Source organism: Haliotis cracherodii, unplaced genomic scaffold (assembly GCF_022045235.1).
Source record: "Haliotis cracherodii isolate W230 unplaced genomic scaffold, xgHalCrac1.p SCAF_22, whole genome shotgun sequence".
NCBI classification, from domain to species: domain Eukaryota; kingdom Metazoa; phylum Mollusca; class Gastropoda; order Lepetellida; family Haliotidae; genus Haliotis; species Haliotis cracherodii.
This window is the reverse complement of record NW_027266278.1, coordinates 5,009,777-5,024,924: the sequence shown is the minus strand read 5'-3', so window position 1 is coordinate 5,024,924 and position 15,148 is coordinate 5,009,777. Positions and strand designations below refer to the sequence as shown.

Sequence of the window (15,148 nt, the reverse complement as noted above, 5' to 3'; positions counted from 1 at the left end):
TGTGTCAGATCATTCCATGAGATGAGCATGTTATTTGGCAGGAATAGCCTCTATGTTTTCTCTAGGTCATTCCATGAGATGAACATGTTATTTGACAGGAATAGCCAAATAACCTCTATTTTCGGGGCGGTCGAGTATCCTAGTGGTTACAGCTTTCGCTCGTCACACTGATGACACAGGTTCGATTCCCCACGTGGGTACATTGTGTGAAGCCCATTTCTGGTGTCCCCCGCCGTGATATTGCGGGAATACTGCTAAGAGCGTCGCAGAACCACACTCACTCACTTACTTTACATTTTTAGTCTGATATTTGACTGGTCCATTTTGACTATCAGTGGTCCGTTTTGACCAAATTGGCTGGCCCGTTTCAAGTGGTATCGTCTACAGGATTATTTGGTTTGTTTGTTTGTTAGAACCACCAAACTTAATATATGAAGTGTTTGTTTTTAACGCCTAGCAGCAATATTCCAGCTATATGACGGCTGTCTGTAAGTAATCGAGGCTGGAACAGACAATCCAGTGATTGACAATATGAGCATCTGTTATTTGGTAGAATGTTACGCAAATAATTCTATGTAAATTGGTGTATATGCTGTTTGATATATAACTTTCATCTGCATGTCGACGTGTTTATGATTTTCTGTATCCCCAAATGCTACAACGTTACATGAACGGGGTATAGTATCCAGTTGTGTCTTTCTTCCAAAATCTGGGCGGTTGGATGACCTAGAGGTTAAAGTGTTCGCTCGTCACGCCGAAGACCCGGGTTCGATTCCCGACATGGGTACAATGTGTGAAGCCCATTTCTGGTGTCCCCCGCCGTGATATTGCTGGAATATTGCCAAAAGCGGCGTAAAACACTCACTCATCCGAAAACAGGACCCAGGGATCTTGTTCAACATGGCAACGCGCGTACATCGTCAGTCACTTTCTACAGGGCCCCATTCTACAAGGCGATCGTAGAGCTACGACAGTTGTAAGTCTACGTTAAACTATGAGAGTTACGATCGTCTTAGTGCTACGATCGCTTTGTGGAACGAGGCCCAGGTCAACAACATCAACGTTTTGCCTTGACCAATTAATATTTACTTGTTCGTGCGAATTTCTCAGTTTTTTCATTCAAAGTTTCAACATACACAATTTCTTGTTTAGCTTTTTATTTTCTTTAGTTTTCTGCAGTGTGGTGATTTATTGAAGCAAGGTCTAACAACGTTTCATATTTCGCAAGAAGTGTGAAAACCGGTGTGATCAAGGTCAAATTTCATCTTATTATATACTTCAGTCTGAAAGACTGAGTTTAGAAAAGTTGAGAAAAGTGATATTTTCATTGCAATGAACACAACACTTGATATTTCACTGCAGTGAACATAATACTTTGACGGAACTATTGTCATGCAAGAGTTACCTCTTTATCGTAGGAGTCAAGTCCGTACGCAAACTGTTGACGTCTTGTTTACGTTAGTTCCACACACACACACACACACACACACACACACACACACACACACACACACACACACATATATATAGAGAGAGAGGGAGGAGAGAGGGATAGAAATATGTATGGGGAGGGAGGGAGAGAGAGAGAGGGGGGGGGGGGGGGGCATAAAACATGTCAAATGAAATGAGGGTGGAGATTATCACAGTCACACCCCTACCCCCATAGCCCCTAGTCCCTAAAGTTCCACTACTCCCAAATCCTGGATAACGAAAGAACCAGGATGTCAGTAGACACGGAATATATACTAGTATATACGCACACCTGAAAATAACACGACGGTACTGACAAGGAACCCCCTTTCATTTCAAGAACACCTTCAACTCTTTCAAAGAGGCCATCCAATCAAATAACACTTTTTAAGGAGAGACATTATGTGCTGTGTGGGATGAGGGTGAGGACCGCACTACCGAAACAAAAACTATTGTGGCAAATATGTCCAGGGTGTTGGTGAAACAAAACTTCAGTTCCATCAGCAGTGCCCACCCCCAACTCACTACCACACCCACTCTCCATTACCTTCCCCACCCTCTCTCACTGGGTCTGTTCCTTAGAAAAGTGTTCGTTCCCACACTTCATGAGTTGCCCTTGTCTACAAGTAACTTGACAATACCCTCATGGCGAGACTGTACCGCATAATGTAATGCTGTACGCCCATCACAGTCAGAAGCACATGGATCGGCTCCACCGTCCAGAAGTAACTTCACGTTCTCTTCAACCTGCCACAACACCGCAAGGTGAAGTGGAGAACAGCCATCTCCATCCTGTACACGTGGATCTGCCCCTTTCTCTAACAGCAACTGTAACGTCAGGCCAGCGTCCCTTGTCCTAGCTGCACAATGTGATGGTGTCCTTCCATCACCGTCTGCTGCACTGTGATCTACCCCTGCTTCCAGAAGACGCTGCGCAACCTTCTCACAATGTCTCTGACTTGCAATATAGTGTAATGGGGAGCTTCCGTCTTTGTCCTTCAGATGCGGATCAACCCCTTTCTCCAGTAGGAACATCACAATAGATTCGTTGATGGCTCTCCTCGTTTGCCGACAAGCTGCATGGAGTAATGTTGCCTCTTCTATGTCTGTAGCATGTACATCCAGACCTGCCTCCGCAAGCCACTCAACAGCTTCCTCATCACCCTCTACAGCATAGAACAGGGCCGTTCTACCATACCTGTCCGTCCCGTTAGCGGTCATGTTGTGAGAAGCGCTGAAGTACTGCATCTTCTCTACTGTGTCCCTCCGCGACCATGCAGCATAATGCATCACATTCCTGCCACAGTCGTCCACTGCATCTACTTCAGCGCCTTTCCTGATGAGGTATCTTGTTGTGTCTAAATCACAGTTTTCTGTTACGTGAAGCAGCACCGTTTTCCCATCTTTGTATTTCCGATTCAGGTCAGCACCTTTATCACACAGGTATCTGACAGTCTGGATGTCACCAATCCTTGCTGCTTTAAGGACACACGTGTTTCCTTCAATGTCAGACTCATTGACGTCACTTCCCGCTTCCACAAGAGCTCTGACGGTTCCAACAGCTGACCTATCGTCCTTTGAACACTGGCCATCAGGGTATAAATATGCAAATGGTGTAGATCCATTGAGGTCTGTATCAATTACAGATGGTCCGTGGTTCAAGAGGATGTTGATGCCATCCAAATTCATATTCCTAGCAGCTACATGGAGTAGCGTTTCTCCAAATGAATTCTGTCTACTTGTTTCAGCTCCTCGTGTGATAAGGTATGTCATGCAGTCATAGTTACCATACGCCAATGCTAATTCAAGTGGACTGTCATCCTCGGTTACCGATCCGTTCAAGACTTCATACATTGATACCCCTTTCTGTATGGAATATTCAATCAGTTCATGCATGCATTCTGTACCACCGAATGCGGCTGCTTGTTGCACAGATGTGGAATATCTGTATAGAAGGTCGGGAGCTCTGAACCTCTTCAATGGGTAGACATTCGGTTTCTGGAGAAAATATCTCAGAGCTGTTGCATCTGGATGACTAGCTGACAGCCACACAAGGTAATTAATGTCAATATCACACCCTGCTGCAAACAAGGCAACAATGATATCAAAGTAGAACCTTTCACCATTACCCTCATTCATTGAATGTCTTCCGTTCAGAGTTGTTCGACCAAGTTCCTCCAGTAAAATCACCAACTGGTTCTGGAACATTTCTGCATGTTGTCCATTTTGTTTCAGCTTTGCCACCAGCAACTGTACCAGGTGGGTATTTCCGTTCATGACAGCAAGACTGAACAAGTCCTCGAGATCAATCACACTTTCGATCTGGCTCTCCAGGTGCTGGTAAATATCACACATTGTGTTTTTATCACATTTTGAATGACACAGTGTCCTGAAACAATCCACATCCGGAGACACCCCTATCTGACGCAACTCACTGATGATATCGTCATCCTGAACATTAACAGCACAGGCCAAATCAGTGGACGTGAAGTTAAACCCCTCTCCCATTCTTGACAGCAACAGTTTCATGACATGTTTATGCTTATTCAGTATGAAAGCAGTTGACAGTTTATTGTATGTAAACATATGAATTCTGTTACCTAGCAACGTAGGATGAGGAACCGAAACAGTTGCTGGTTTGAAATCGTGGAGTAACAGTTTCCTGAGCTCCTCATCTGTCCATGTTCCTAAAAGAAGCTGCACAAAGTCCTCGTGGTGGAATGCGGGATGGTTGAGAACATGTCCATCACCAGATCCCAACAGCTTGGTGATCCGACCAGCCAGTGCTGGGAAACAGTGTTCTGGTAGACACAGAGTATTCCCAGTATCGCCATCAGCCTTAGTCCGAACCAACTGAATCAACATGTCCGGAGAACATACGTCAATACACAAGTCTGGATACCTCTTGGCAAAGCTGATGAAGACAGCGTCGTGTATGAACTGATGCTGGAACGCGTACCCAAGTGCAGTGCGTCTGAGGTACGTGTCACACAGTGAGTCTGCCTTGTCCCGTAAATAGGAAAGAGTCACTTCAGCTGTCATATGACAACACTCCTTCAAATTCGCAATGAGCGTCCTAATCTTGCATTTAATGGGATGGATATGGCTTACATCCAACTCTCCCTTACACATGAGTACTATCAATAAGACCAGGTAACCAATACCGTCATTCACCTGAAGTTTGTGCACCTCACTAAGTATAAATTCGTTCGGTTGAAGGAAAAATGTAATCCCTTTTGTCTGAGCTTCCTTACTGCTTGCAAAAAACACACAACACTGAACAAATCCAAGTGAGATCTCCATCTCAGGTACCCGAACAAAATCAGCTTCGCTGATGTGGAGATCACATATTTTTAGCAGCATGTTGCTTTTTTCATTGCTGGTTAAGGGGTACTTGTTCCCATCCATGTCAACACACAGAGCCTTCTTGACAATGTCATATTTCTTCATCCTGTATTTACATAAGATGGCGATCTCGGATCTGGATGTGAGGATACAGAAGATATCGCCCGACTCAACCTGAGGCCACATAATATCAAAATATCTTTCACATTCTTGGATGCGATCACCATTCAAGTTGTTTGAACCATATATGTCGTCAATCAACACCACAAACTTTGTTTTGTTATACGTCTTTGGTATGAAGTCCCACTGCTGCCATTGGGAAATATTGACTGGTTTTCGGCCTGTTTTCTTTGAAATGTGCGACAGCAGACGCAAGGCCAGTCTGGTTTTACCCGAGCCTGACTTCCCCTTGATGAATATTGAACCGTATTGATGGAGTAGACGGAACGCAGTTCGGGCAGTACGGGTTGAAACGTATGGTTTTGCTTCAGCCTCATCAATAAGTTCCCAGGTTGAACCTAAAATTCAGTAAATCAAATCTTGTTCATAAAAGCCACTCAAACAATCGACATCATCGCAAAACAATGTATCTCATGAAAATAATCTCCTTGTTAAAGAACATTATCAGAATCGGGTCAAAATAGGATTAGGGAAAATTTATAAAAAGACAACCAGTTCCTAAAATGAAGTAAAAGAAATATCTGTCCTCAGGTTTTAAAGATAAAATTTGCACTGTTAGTTGGTTTGTCTGGACCACACCTGTGCTCATGGGTTTTAAAAAGTGGAAAACATTTTAGACCTGCATAATTTCAGCCTTGCTCTCACATCAGTGTTTTTCTTTGTTTGTTTCTTGTTAACGATGCACTCAGCAATATTTCAGCTATATGACAGCGGTCTGTAAATCATCGAGTTTGGACCAGACAATCCAGTGACTGACATCATGAGCATTGATCTGTGCAATTGGGATCGATGACATGCATCAACCAAGTCAGCGAGCCTGACCACCCGATCCTGTTAGTCGCCTCTTACGACAAACATAGTCGCTCTCACATCAAGCTGACATATACTGTTCAAAGTGGAGTTAAACACAACTCACCAACTCAATAACCACAATGCTGTAAAATTATTTTCTATTAGTTTCTATTATCGTCAGTTTTCAGTTGGTACCCATGACTACTTTGATCATTCAACCATTTAACTCCCCCCGCCACCAGGGTTTTCACCAATGTTGGTATAGTTCAGCAGAAATGGTTTGATTCTTTTTCTTTTTCTTCAGGACATGCGGTGAACCGATACTGTTTTTGTAAAACCCAGAGCTCCAGATAAGCTTTTGGTGTTGTGGGTATTTTACCCATGCATTTTAAAATCACTGGGTATCAGTAATTCTATTTGGGTATTCAAATTTCTGTTACCCACTAGTTTTTACACATGTGGGTATTTAAGTTAAATATTTAAAAACACTATTCATCTAGTCCCTGCAAACTGGTGTTGTGTGGGTTCAAGAGCTTTATAGGACTCAAAAATACCATGATACTTCCACAAGAAAGTGTGATGGCAAATGATCATGATGTAACTGTTCTCGTGGAGTTTGGCAAGGTTGACGGAATGCCCTTTTATAATTTCAAAATAAGTTGCTGATTTGCGCATCGAATACGCAGGGTTACTTCACAATATTTTGATGATAGGCACAAATTTTATTTTTGTAACGTATCTGTAATGTCCTTTGCGTATTTGAAACGCTTGGATATTATTTGACTGCGTATTTCTGCATTTCTGATGCATATTTTACGCAGATAACCTCAGGAAAATTATTTTCCTCCATTAAAGGGTCAGTCTCTTATGGCTTTCATTTCTGGTATATGTACAGTGGTCGAAATCTGTTTCATGTTGATTATTTAACTCTGCGCTATTCCGGCTTTATGACAGCGGCCCGATAGAAACAACCAGTGACCGGCATTATGAGTAGGACACACTCTGTCGGCTACAATGACACACAGTCAACCATGTAACCGAGTCAGGGACCCATTCCACAAAGCAATGTTAGCACTGAGGCGATTGTAACTCCCATACTTTAGCAAAGACTTACGAGGATCGTAGCGCTAAGATGGCTTTTTAGAACGGGACCACTGACCACACAAGCACAATGCGGTCTTAGCGCTACAATCATCATAACTCCCATACTTTAGCAAAGACTTACGACGATCGTAGCGCTAAGATGTTTTTTTAGAACGGGACCACTGACTACACAAGCACAATGCGGTCTTAGCGCTACAATCATCATAACTCCCATACTTCAGCAAAGACTTACGAGGATCGTAGCGCTAAGATGGCTTTTTACAACGGGACCAATGACCACACAAGCACAATGCGGTCTTAGCGCTACAATCATAACTCCCATACTTTAACAAAGACTTACGAGGATCGTAGCGCTAAGATGGCTTTTTAGAACGGGACCACTGACTACACAAGCACAATGCGGTCTTAGCGCTACAATCATCATAACTCCCATACTTCAGCAAAGACTTACGAGGATCGTAGCGCTAAGATGGCTTTTTACAACGGGACCAATGACCACACAAGCACAATGCGGTCTTAGCGCTACAATCATAACTCCCATACTTTAACAAAGACTTACGAGGATCGTAGCGCTAAGATGGCTTTTTAGAACGGGACCCCTGACCACACAAGCACAATGCGGTCTTAGCGCTACAATCATCATAACTCCCATACTTTAGCAAAGACTTACGACGATCGTAGCGCTAAGATGTTTTTTTAGAACGGGACCACTGACCACACAAGCACAATGCGGTCTTAGCGCTACAATCATCATAACTCCCATACTTTAGCAAAGACTTACGAGGATCGTAGCGCTAAGATGGCTTTTTAGAACGGGACCACTGACCACACAAGCACACTTCGGTCTTAGTGCTACAATCATCATAACTCCCATACTTTAGCAAAGACTTACGAGGATCGTAGCACTAAGATGACTTTTTAGAACGGGACCACTGACCACACAAGCACAATGCGGTCTTAGCGCTACAATCATCATAACTCCCATACTTTAGCAAAGACTTACGAGGATCGTAGCGCTAAGATGACTTTTTAGAACGGGACCTTAGACCACACAAGCACACTGCGGTCTTAGCGCTACAATCATCATAACTCCCATACTTTAGCAAATACTTACGAGGATCTTAGCGCTAAGATGACTTTTTAGAACGTGACCTCTGACCACACAAGCACAATGCAACCCAATCGATTCAGTCACCTCGTACGATAACATAAATTGCAAGGATCCCATTCTACACTGTAATCCCACCATAGCATATGTAACACTGGATAAAACAGCAGACTATAACGGCATAAAGATACTTTTGCCAAGTGATGGTCCATCCATTAACCCTTTCAATAATGTCGCCCAGGGATATACTTACTGACAAGGTTTTCAAATCGAGATGCGCTGGACTGGGCAGTTCCTGTGGAAAAAGCAGATGTTCCTTAAACAAAAAACTCGCCCCGTTTGCAAGACCACACTTCGTTTCTTGTTATGGAAATCGATGATGCGGTAACTTGTTCCCTTTGTAAACGTTTAAAGAAAACAAATTTAGTTTAATGTGTAGCCATGATATGACTTGTAATTACCTGCTCTACTCCAACACGTTATTTGGTTGAACATTTTATGAATCAAATTTTGTGTCCACGTGGTTATTTTGGTGGAACATTATATGAACCAAATTTTGTGTCCACATGGTTATTTTGGTGGAACATTTTATGAACCAAATTTGGCGTCCACCTGGTTATTTTGGTGGAATAATATATGAAGCGAGGTTGCCCCCACCCAACCCTGCCACCAAACTCACTCACTCACTCACTCACACACTCACTCGCTTGCTCGTGTAAATCATGAAAATAGCTTCAACATTGCAGCATGTATGAAACCACATTTTTTAGAATGTACAAAGTCGGTGCATAATATATAAGACAACCAAAAGAAGCTTTAAAATTGTGGATGAATTCGATAAGGACAACGAGTGCTTTACCTTGATGTTCGATAGTGTTGATGACTGATGTCTTGCTCCTGATGGCAACCTCCTTCGCCTTGATACTGTTAATCAATATGACGTCTTCACACCCTCGTATGTTATTCACTGTGTGTGTACCATCTACAAGGAAACAACCCCGTCAGGCGGGGGATCAGACTCAGTAACATGATTGTTTACAGACTGCCGTCATTAATATAGTGCAGCATTTAACAACAATTCTACCATGAATTTGGAAAAAATTCGATTTCGTTGGTCATTCAGAGGTATCAAATCACAATAAACCCCCTCTTATTGAAACAGCCAATTTGTCGACTGTATCACCACAGAAGCTAATATTTTTAGGACAATATTTTTTTTTACAGTAATTGTCGGTAGGCATATTTCAACAATTGTATGTACAATTATAGGCTACAAAATGCAAAGTTGGGTTACTACAATATTCAAACTACAATATTTCATGCAAAAAACATGATATAAATCTACAAAGAGAATGTACTTTTACTTATTATTTGATTCACAATAAGCTCTCTGATGCCATAATAGTAAAATGAAGCGTAGAACGAAACCTTTGCAAAGCTTGCTTAGTTTTCTTTAGGGGTGCCCACTTCATGTTAACTTACGAGGTTGTCATACTACATGCTTTCAGTGCCTAAAATAAGTTTGTGTGAAGTATTATGGTGTAAACAAACTGCATGATGCCCATGACGTCAATCACTGGATTGTCTGGTCCAGACTCGATTATTTACAGACTGCCGTCATATGGCTGGAATATCGCTGAGTGCGGCGTTAAACAACAAACCAACCAAACAAACAAAGCATGAACATATACAACGCCATATTTTGTCTGTGATTCCGACAACCCACTCAAAATACTGGACTCAACCCCTGCCACTTCACTCAGTATATTTGCTAACACCAAAGAGTTCGCATTTTTTAAGTCATGATAGTATGGAGATAAACATACTGTGTATTCAAACTAGAGCTAGGTTATCTGTAATTTTACTGAGCTAAGTTTAACAATTGAAACCTCAGACGTTTATCTCCTAAGCAAACAAGGTGAGGTGAATTGGGTTTAACGACGCATCCAAGATTATTGCACTTATATATATACTTATATATGCTCGTACTGACTCCGAGCCGACCAGTCCTTGTTTTAGCCCCTTAATGCCGAGCGCCAGACAGGGTAACAACAAGTACCATCTTATAACGTCTTTTGGTATGACGCGGCCGGGGATCGAACCCCGGACCTTCCGCTCTCCAGGCGGACGCTCTACCACTAGACCATGGAGGCGGTCTCCCTAAACAATTACAAAGTAACACTGTACCACAGTTGTTAAGGGTGAATAGAACGGTTTTCATAGCCAGCAGACCATGGAACTGGATTTGGCCAGACATGATCAGTTTTACCAGAGCTTCCTCCACATTTCTCTCATGTCTTCTCACATCCATAAATGGACTGACCCGTGAAGATTCCGGGGTAGAATAGGTCTTCAGCAACCCAAGCTTGCCGTTAAAGGCGACTATGCTTGTCGTAAAAGGCGACTAACGGGATCGGGTGGTCAGGCTCGCTGACTTGTGTGATACATGTCATTAATCCCAATTGCGTGGATCGATGTTCATGATATCAATCACTGGATTGTCTGGTCCAGACTCGATTATTTACAGACCGCTGTCATATAGCTGGAATATTGCTGAGTGCGGCATTAAACAACAAACCAACCAACGATAAATGGACTAGGAAAGGCCTCAGGAATAGTTTGGATTTTTGTTAAAAACAATTTATCATCCAAAACTGGCTCCCACAGGAGATATGGCTTAGATGAGATCATGTTGATATATTTGATATCAAAAGACACTCTGAGATTATTTATTTGTTTCGGGTCACTTGCAAAGAACTAGAGCGGTAGATTCAAGAATGCGAGCTTTCACCAACTAATTATTTTTTACAAACTATTATTTGTTTAAATTCTTGACTGTATCATTTTAGTTCTTTATTTTGAATGAAACAGCATATTTGCAGAAGATTTACTTATGAACAAGAGACAGTCCTGGATTTGTTATATACATGTACAACCACTTACCCAGCGACATAAACGTGTTGACCGACACATCCATGTCCGCGTGTGGACTCAGATTGGCATTGACGGAGACTCGGGATCCATTGCTGTCTGAACACCCGGTGTTGAAGCCAGGCGCGACCGACTGGCGAACCATTGCTCGCTTGACAGCGTGAAGCCCCATCGGTTCTTTATTCTGCTGCAGAGATATCTGTATGTCATTTGAATCCTCGGATATGAATTCTGGGTAATTTCCGTCACAGACCTTTTTGGTCAGTAATTGTGGCATCAGTTCATCCTGCAGTTGCACTCCCAGATCCATGTTATGTGAAACCTGTGGGTGATTTCTGTCACGAACATTTTTGGGCATGTCACAACGACTGTCCTCCATGTCGTCTACGTATCAGTTTGTGTTTGTTCGTTGTCTATCAGCACGAGTGAGTCCCGTAATGGTTGGGTGAAGTCCATCTTGGTGTTCCCACCTTAATATTTCTGGAATAGTATTAAAAGTTAAATGAATCCAGATTCTTGTGGGAAAAATAATTTGTGAAAGAATGTTTGGCTCCACCTTTAAGATGGTATAATATTTCTTAAAGCAGTGAGAGGCCACCCGACCATACACCCCGACACACACACCCCACCTTTAAGATGGTATAATATATCTTAAAGCAGTGAGAGGCCACCCGACCATACACCCCCACACACACACCCCACCTTTAAGATGGTATAACATATCTTAAAGCAGCGAGAGGCCACCCAACCATACACCCACACACACACACCCCACCTTTAAGATGGTATAATATATCTTAAAGCAGTGAGAGGCCACCCGACCATACACCCCAACACACACACCCCACCTTTAAGATGGTATAATATATCTTAAAGCAGTGAGAGGCCACCCGACCATACACCCCAACACACACACCCCACACCTTTAAGATGGTATAATATATCTTAAAGCAGTGAGAGGCCACCCGACCATAAACCCCCCCACACACCCCAACACACCACCTTTAAGATGGTATAATATATCTTAAAGCAGTGAGAGGCCACCCGACCATACACCCACACACACACACCCCACCTTTAAGATGGTATAATATATCTTAAAGCAGAGAGGCCACCCGACCATACACCCATCCACAAACACCCCACCTTTAAGATAGTATGATATATCACATATACACATGATACACATACACTTACATACATACACATACATACACAAACACTCACACACACACCCTCACAAACACTTACACACACAGAGCTCCACCCATGCACACACATGGATTGTGTCCAGACAAGACCCTGCCTCACCGAGAGCCATGATTGTGTCCAGACAAGACCCTGCCTCACCGAGAGCTGTGATTATATCCAAACAAGACCCTGCCTCACCGAGAGCCATGATTGTGTCCAGACAAGACCCTGCCTCACCGAGAGCTGTGATTATGTCCAGACAAGACCCTGCCTCAGCGAGAGCTGTAATTGGGTCAAGACAAGACCTGCCTCACCGAGAGCCATGATGGGGTCCAGACAAGACCTGCCTCACCGAGAGCCATGATGGGTCCAGACAAGACCTGCCTCACCGAGAGCTGTGATGGGGTCCAGACAAGGCCTGCCTCACCGAGAGCTGTGATTGGGTCCAGACAAGACCTGCCTCACCGAGAGCCGTGATAGGGTCCAGACAAGACCTGCCTCACCGAGAGCCATGATGGGGTACAGACAAGACCTGCCTCACCTTGAGCGGTGATGCGGTCCAGACAAGACCTGCCTCACCGAGAGCCATGATTGGGTCCAGACATGACCCTACCTCACCGAGAGCCATGATGGGGTCCAGACATGACCCTGCCTCACCGAGAGCCATGATGTGGTCCAGACATGACCCTGCCTCACCGAGAGCTGTGATTGGGTCCAGACAATACCTGCCTCACCGAGAGCCATGATGGGGCCAGACATGACCCTGCCTCACCGAGAGCCATGATGGGGCCAGACATGACCCTGCCTCACCGAGAGCCATGATGGGGCCAGACATGACCCTACCTCACCGAGAGCCATGATGGGGTCCAGACATGACCCTGCCTCACCGAGAGCCATGATGGGGTCCAGACATGACCCTGCCTTACTGAGAGCCATGATGGGGTCCAGACATGACCTGCCTCACTGAGAGCCATGATGGGGTCCAGACAAGACCTGCCTCACCGAGAGCTGTGATGGGGTCCAGACAAGGCCTGCCTCACCGAGAGCTGTGATTGGGTCCAGACAAGACCTGCCTCACCGAGAGCCGTGATAGGGTCCAGACATGACCCTGCCTCACCGAAAGCCATGATGGGGTCCAGACAAGACCTGCCTCACCTTGAGCTGTGTTGGGGTCCAGACAAGACCTGCCTCACCGAGAGCCATGATAGGGTCCAGACAAGACCTGCCTCACCGAGAGCCATGATGGGGCCAGACATGACCCTGCCTTACCGAGAGCCATGATGGGGTCCAGACATGACCCTGCCTCACCGAGAGCTGTGATTGTGTCCATGCATGACCCTGCCTCACCGAGAGCCATGATGGGGCCAGACATGACCCTGCCTCACCTAGAGCCATGATGGGTCCAGACATGACCCTGCCTTACCGAGAGCCATGATGGGGCCAGACATGACCCTGCCTCACCGAGAGCTGTGATTGTGTCCAGACAAGACCTGCCTCACCTAGAGCCATGATGGGGCCAGACATGACCCTGCCTCACCTAGAGCCATGATGGGGCCAGACATGACCCTGCCTTACCGAGAGCCATGATGGGGCCAGACATGACCCTGCGTCACCGAGAGCCATGATGGGGTCCAGACATGACCCTGCCTTACCGAGAGCCATGATGGGGCCAGACATGACCCTGCCTCACCGAGAGCCATGATGGGGCCCAGACAAGACAGTGCACATGTTACAGGCTGTTATTAAAATGTCATCTCTTCCAGCAGAGTTCCCTTGTTGTCTTAACAAATCTCATCAGTTTTAAATTACTTTGCATAGACTAGTGACCCGTGAAGATTACGGGGTAGAATAGGTCTTCAGCAACACATACTTGCCTAAAAGGTGACTATGCTTGTCGTAAAAGGCGACTAACGGGATGGGGTGGTCAGGCTCGCTGATTTGGTTGATGCATGTCATCAATCCCAACTGTGTGGATCGATGCTCAATTTACAGAGATATATTTGCGTAACATTCTACCAAATAACAGATGTTCATGTTGTCAATCACTGGATTGTCTGGTCCAGACTCGATTATTGACTGACTGCTGTCATATAGCTGGAATATTGCTGAGTGCGGCGTTAAACAACAAACAAACAAACAAACATCGTATTGACCAGTGTACCAATCTGTTGTACAAACATGAATAAACATTGATCCAAATGAGAAAACTTTCACTGTTTTTATTATGACACAATAATTGAGTTTGCAGTCTTTCTATTTCTGTGGACATTTTGACTTTTTTGCCGTTATTTCCATTTTACACGGTCGTTTTGACTTTACCCTTTGATTTGACCTGCTCCCGCCTCAACGAGAGGCCCTCCTGACAACACCGACAACACGCAATCGATGTCGGCAACACGGAAGTAAATTTATACACTTGTAAAGATTGTGTAGAACTTTAAAGCGTTTTTGGTTAAAGAAGTTATAAATCGTACCCGGGGAAATATATAGTTCCTACCTTTCAAATAGCGACGTATGCCAGTTTCCTGTGACAGAGTAAACCCACGTCTGACCACGAACTGACAGGACAACGGGAAAAAACCAGGAAATTGGTTGGAGTTCTCTCCCTTGAAAAGTGCCGCGGAATACGATTTTTTATGGTCACAATATTTATGCGTCAAATATGACATAATTGCACAGGAACGTGTTATTGGTCAGTAAATAAAAATGTATACCCCCTAAATATATACTAATAACAACCCTCTTTATATAACAAATACTGTTACATATTACTCACCTATTATATGATAAGTACATGGTACATGAATGTACATGTATGTGTGACTGTGTGTTAGGGCTGGGACGGGTAACTTGGGTACCCGTGTCGGGTAGGTACTGAGCAGGACCCGGGTACCCACAGGACTACCCGGACCCGTGATTAGTCACGTGATATATTGTTTAATGACAAAATTACCTAGAACTCTGTGGTTACACTACAAGTTACTAATGTTCGCATTTCTTTCTGACAATCCAGTGACTGACATCATG

The 15,148-nt window shown here is 44.2% G+C and overlaps 1 protein-coding gene across 1 annotated transcript; it reads right to left on the bottom strand.

Annotated features, from left to right (window-relative positions):
* Nucleotides 1–1,675: 1,675 nt before the first annotated feature.
* Nucleotides 1,676–11,288, bottom strand: LOC139471357 (uncharacterized). Its single transcript, XM_071253677.1, has 4 exons — nt 10,943–11,288; nt 8,859–8,981; nt 8,253–8,294; nt 1,676–5,333 (listed from the first exon to the last, which is right to left on the bottom strand). The coding sequence occupies exons 1-4, from the start codon at nt 11,286–11,288 to the stop codon at nt 2,074–2,076; spliced, it is 3,771 nt and encodes a 1,256-aa protein (XP_071109778.1). The 3' UTR covers nt 1,676–2,073.
* Between the last annotated feature and the right edge of the window lie 3,860 nt (nt 11,289–15,148).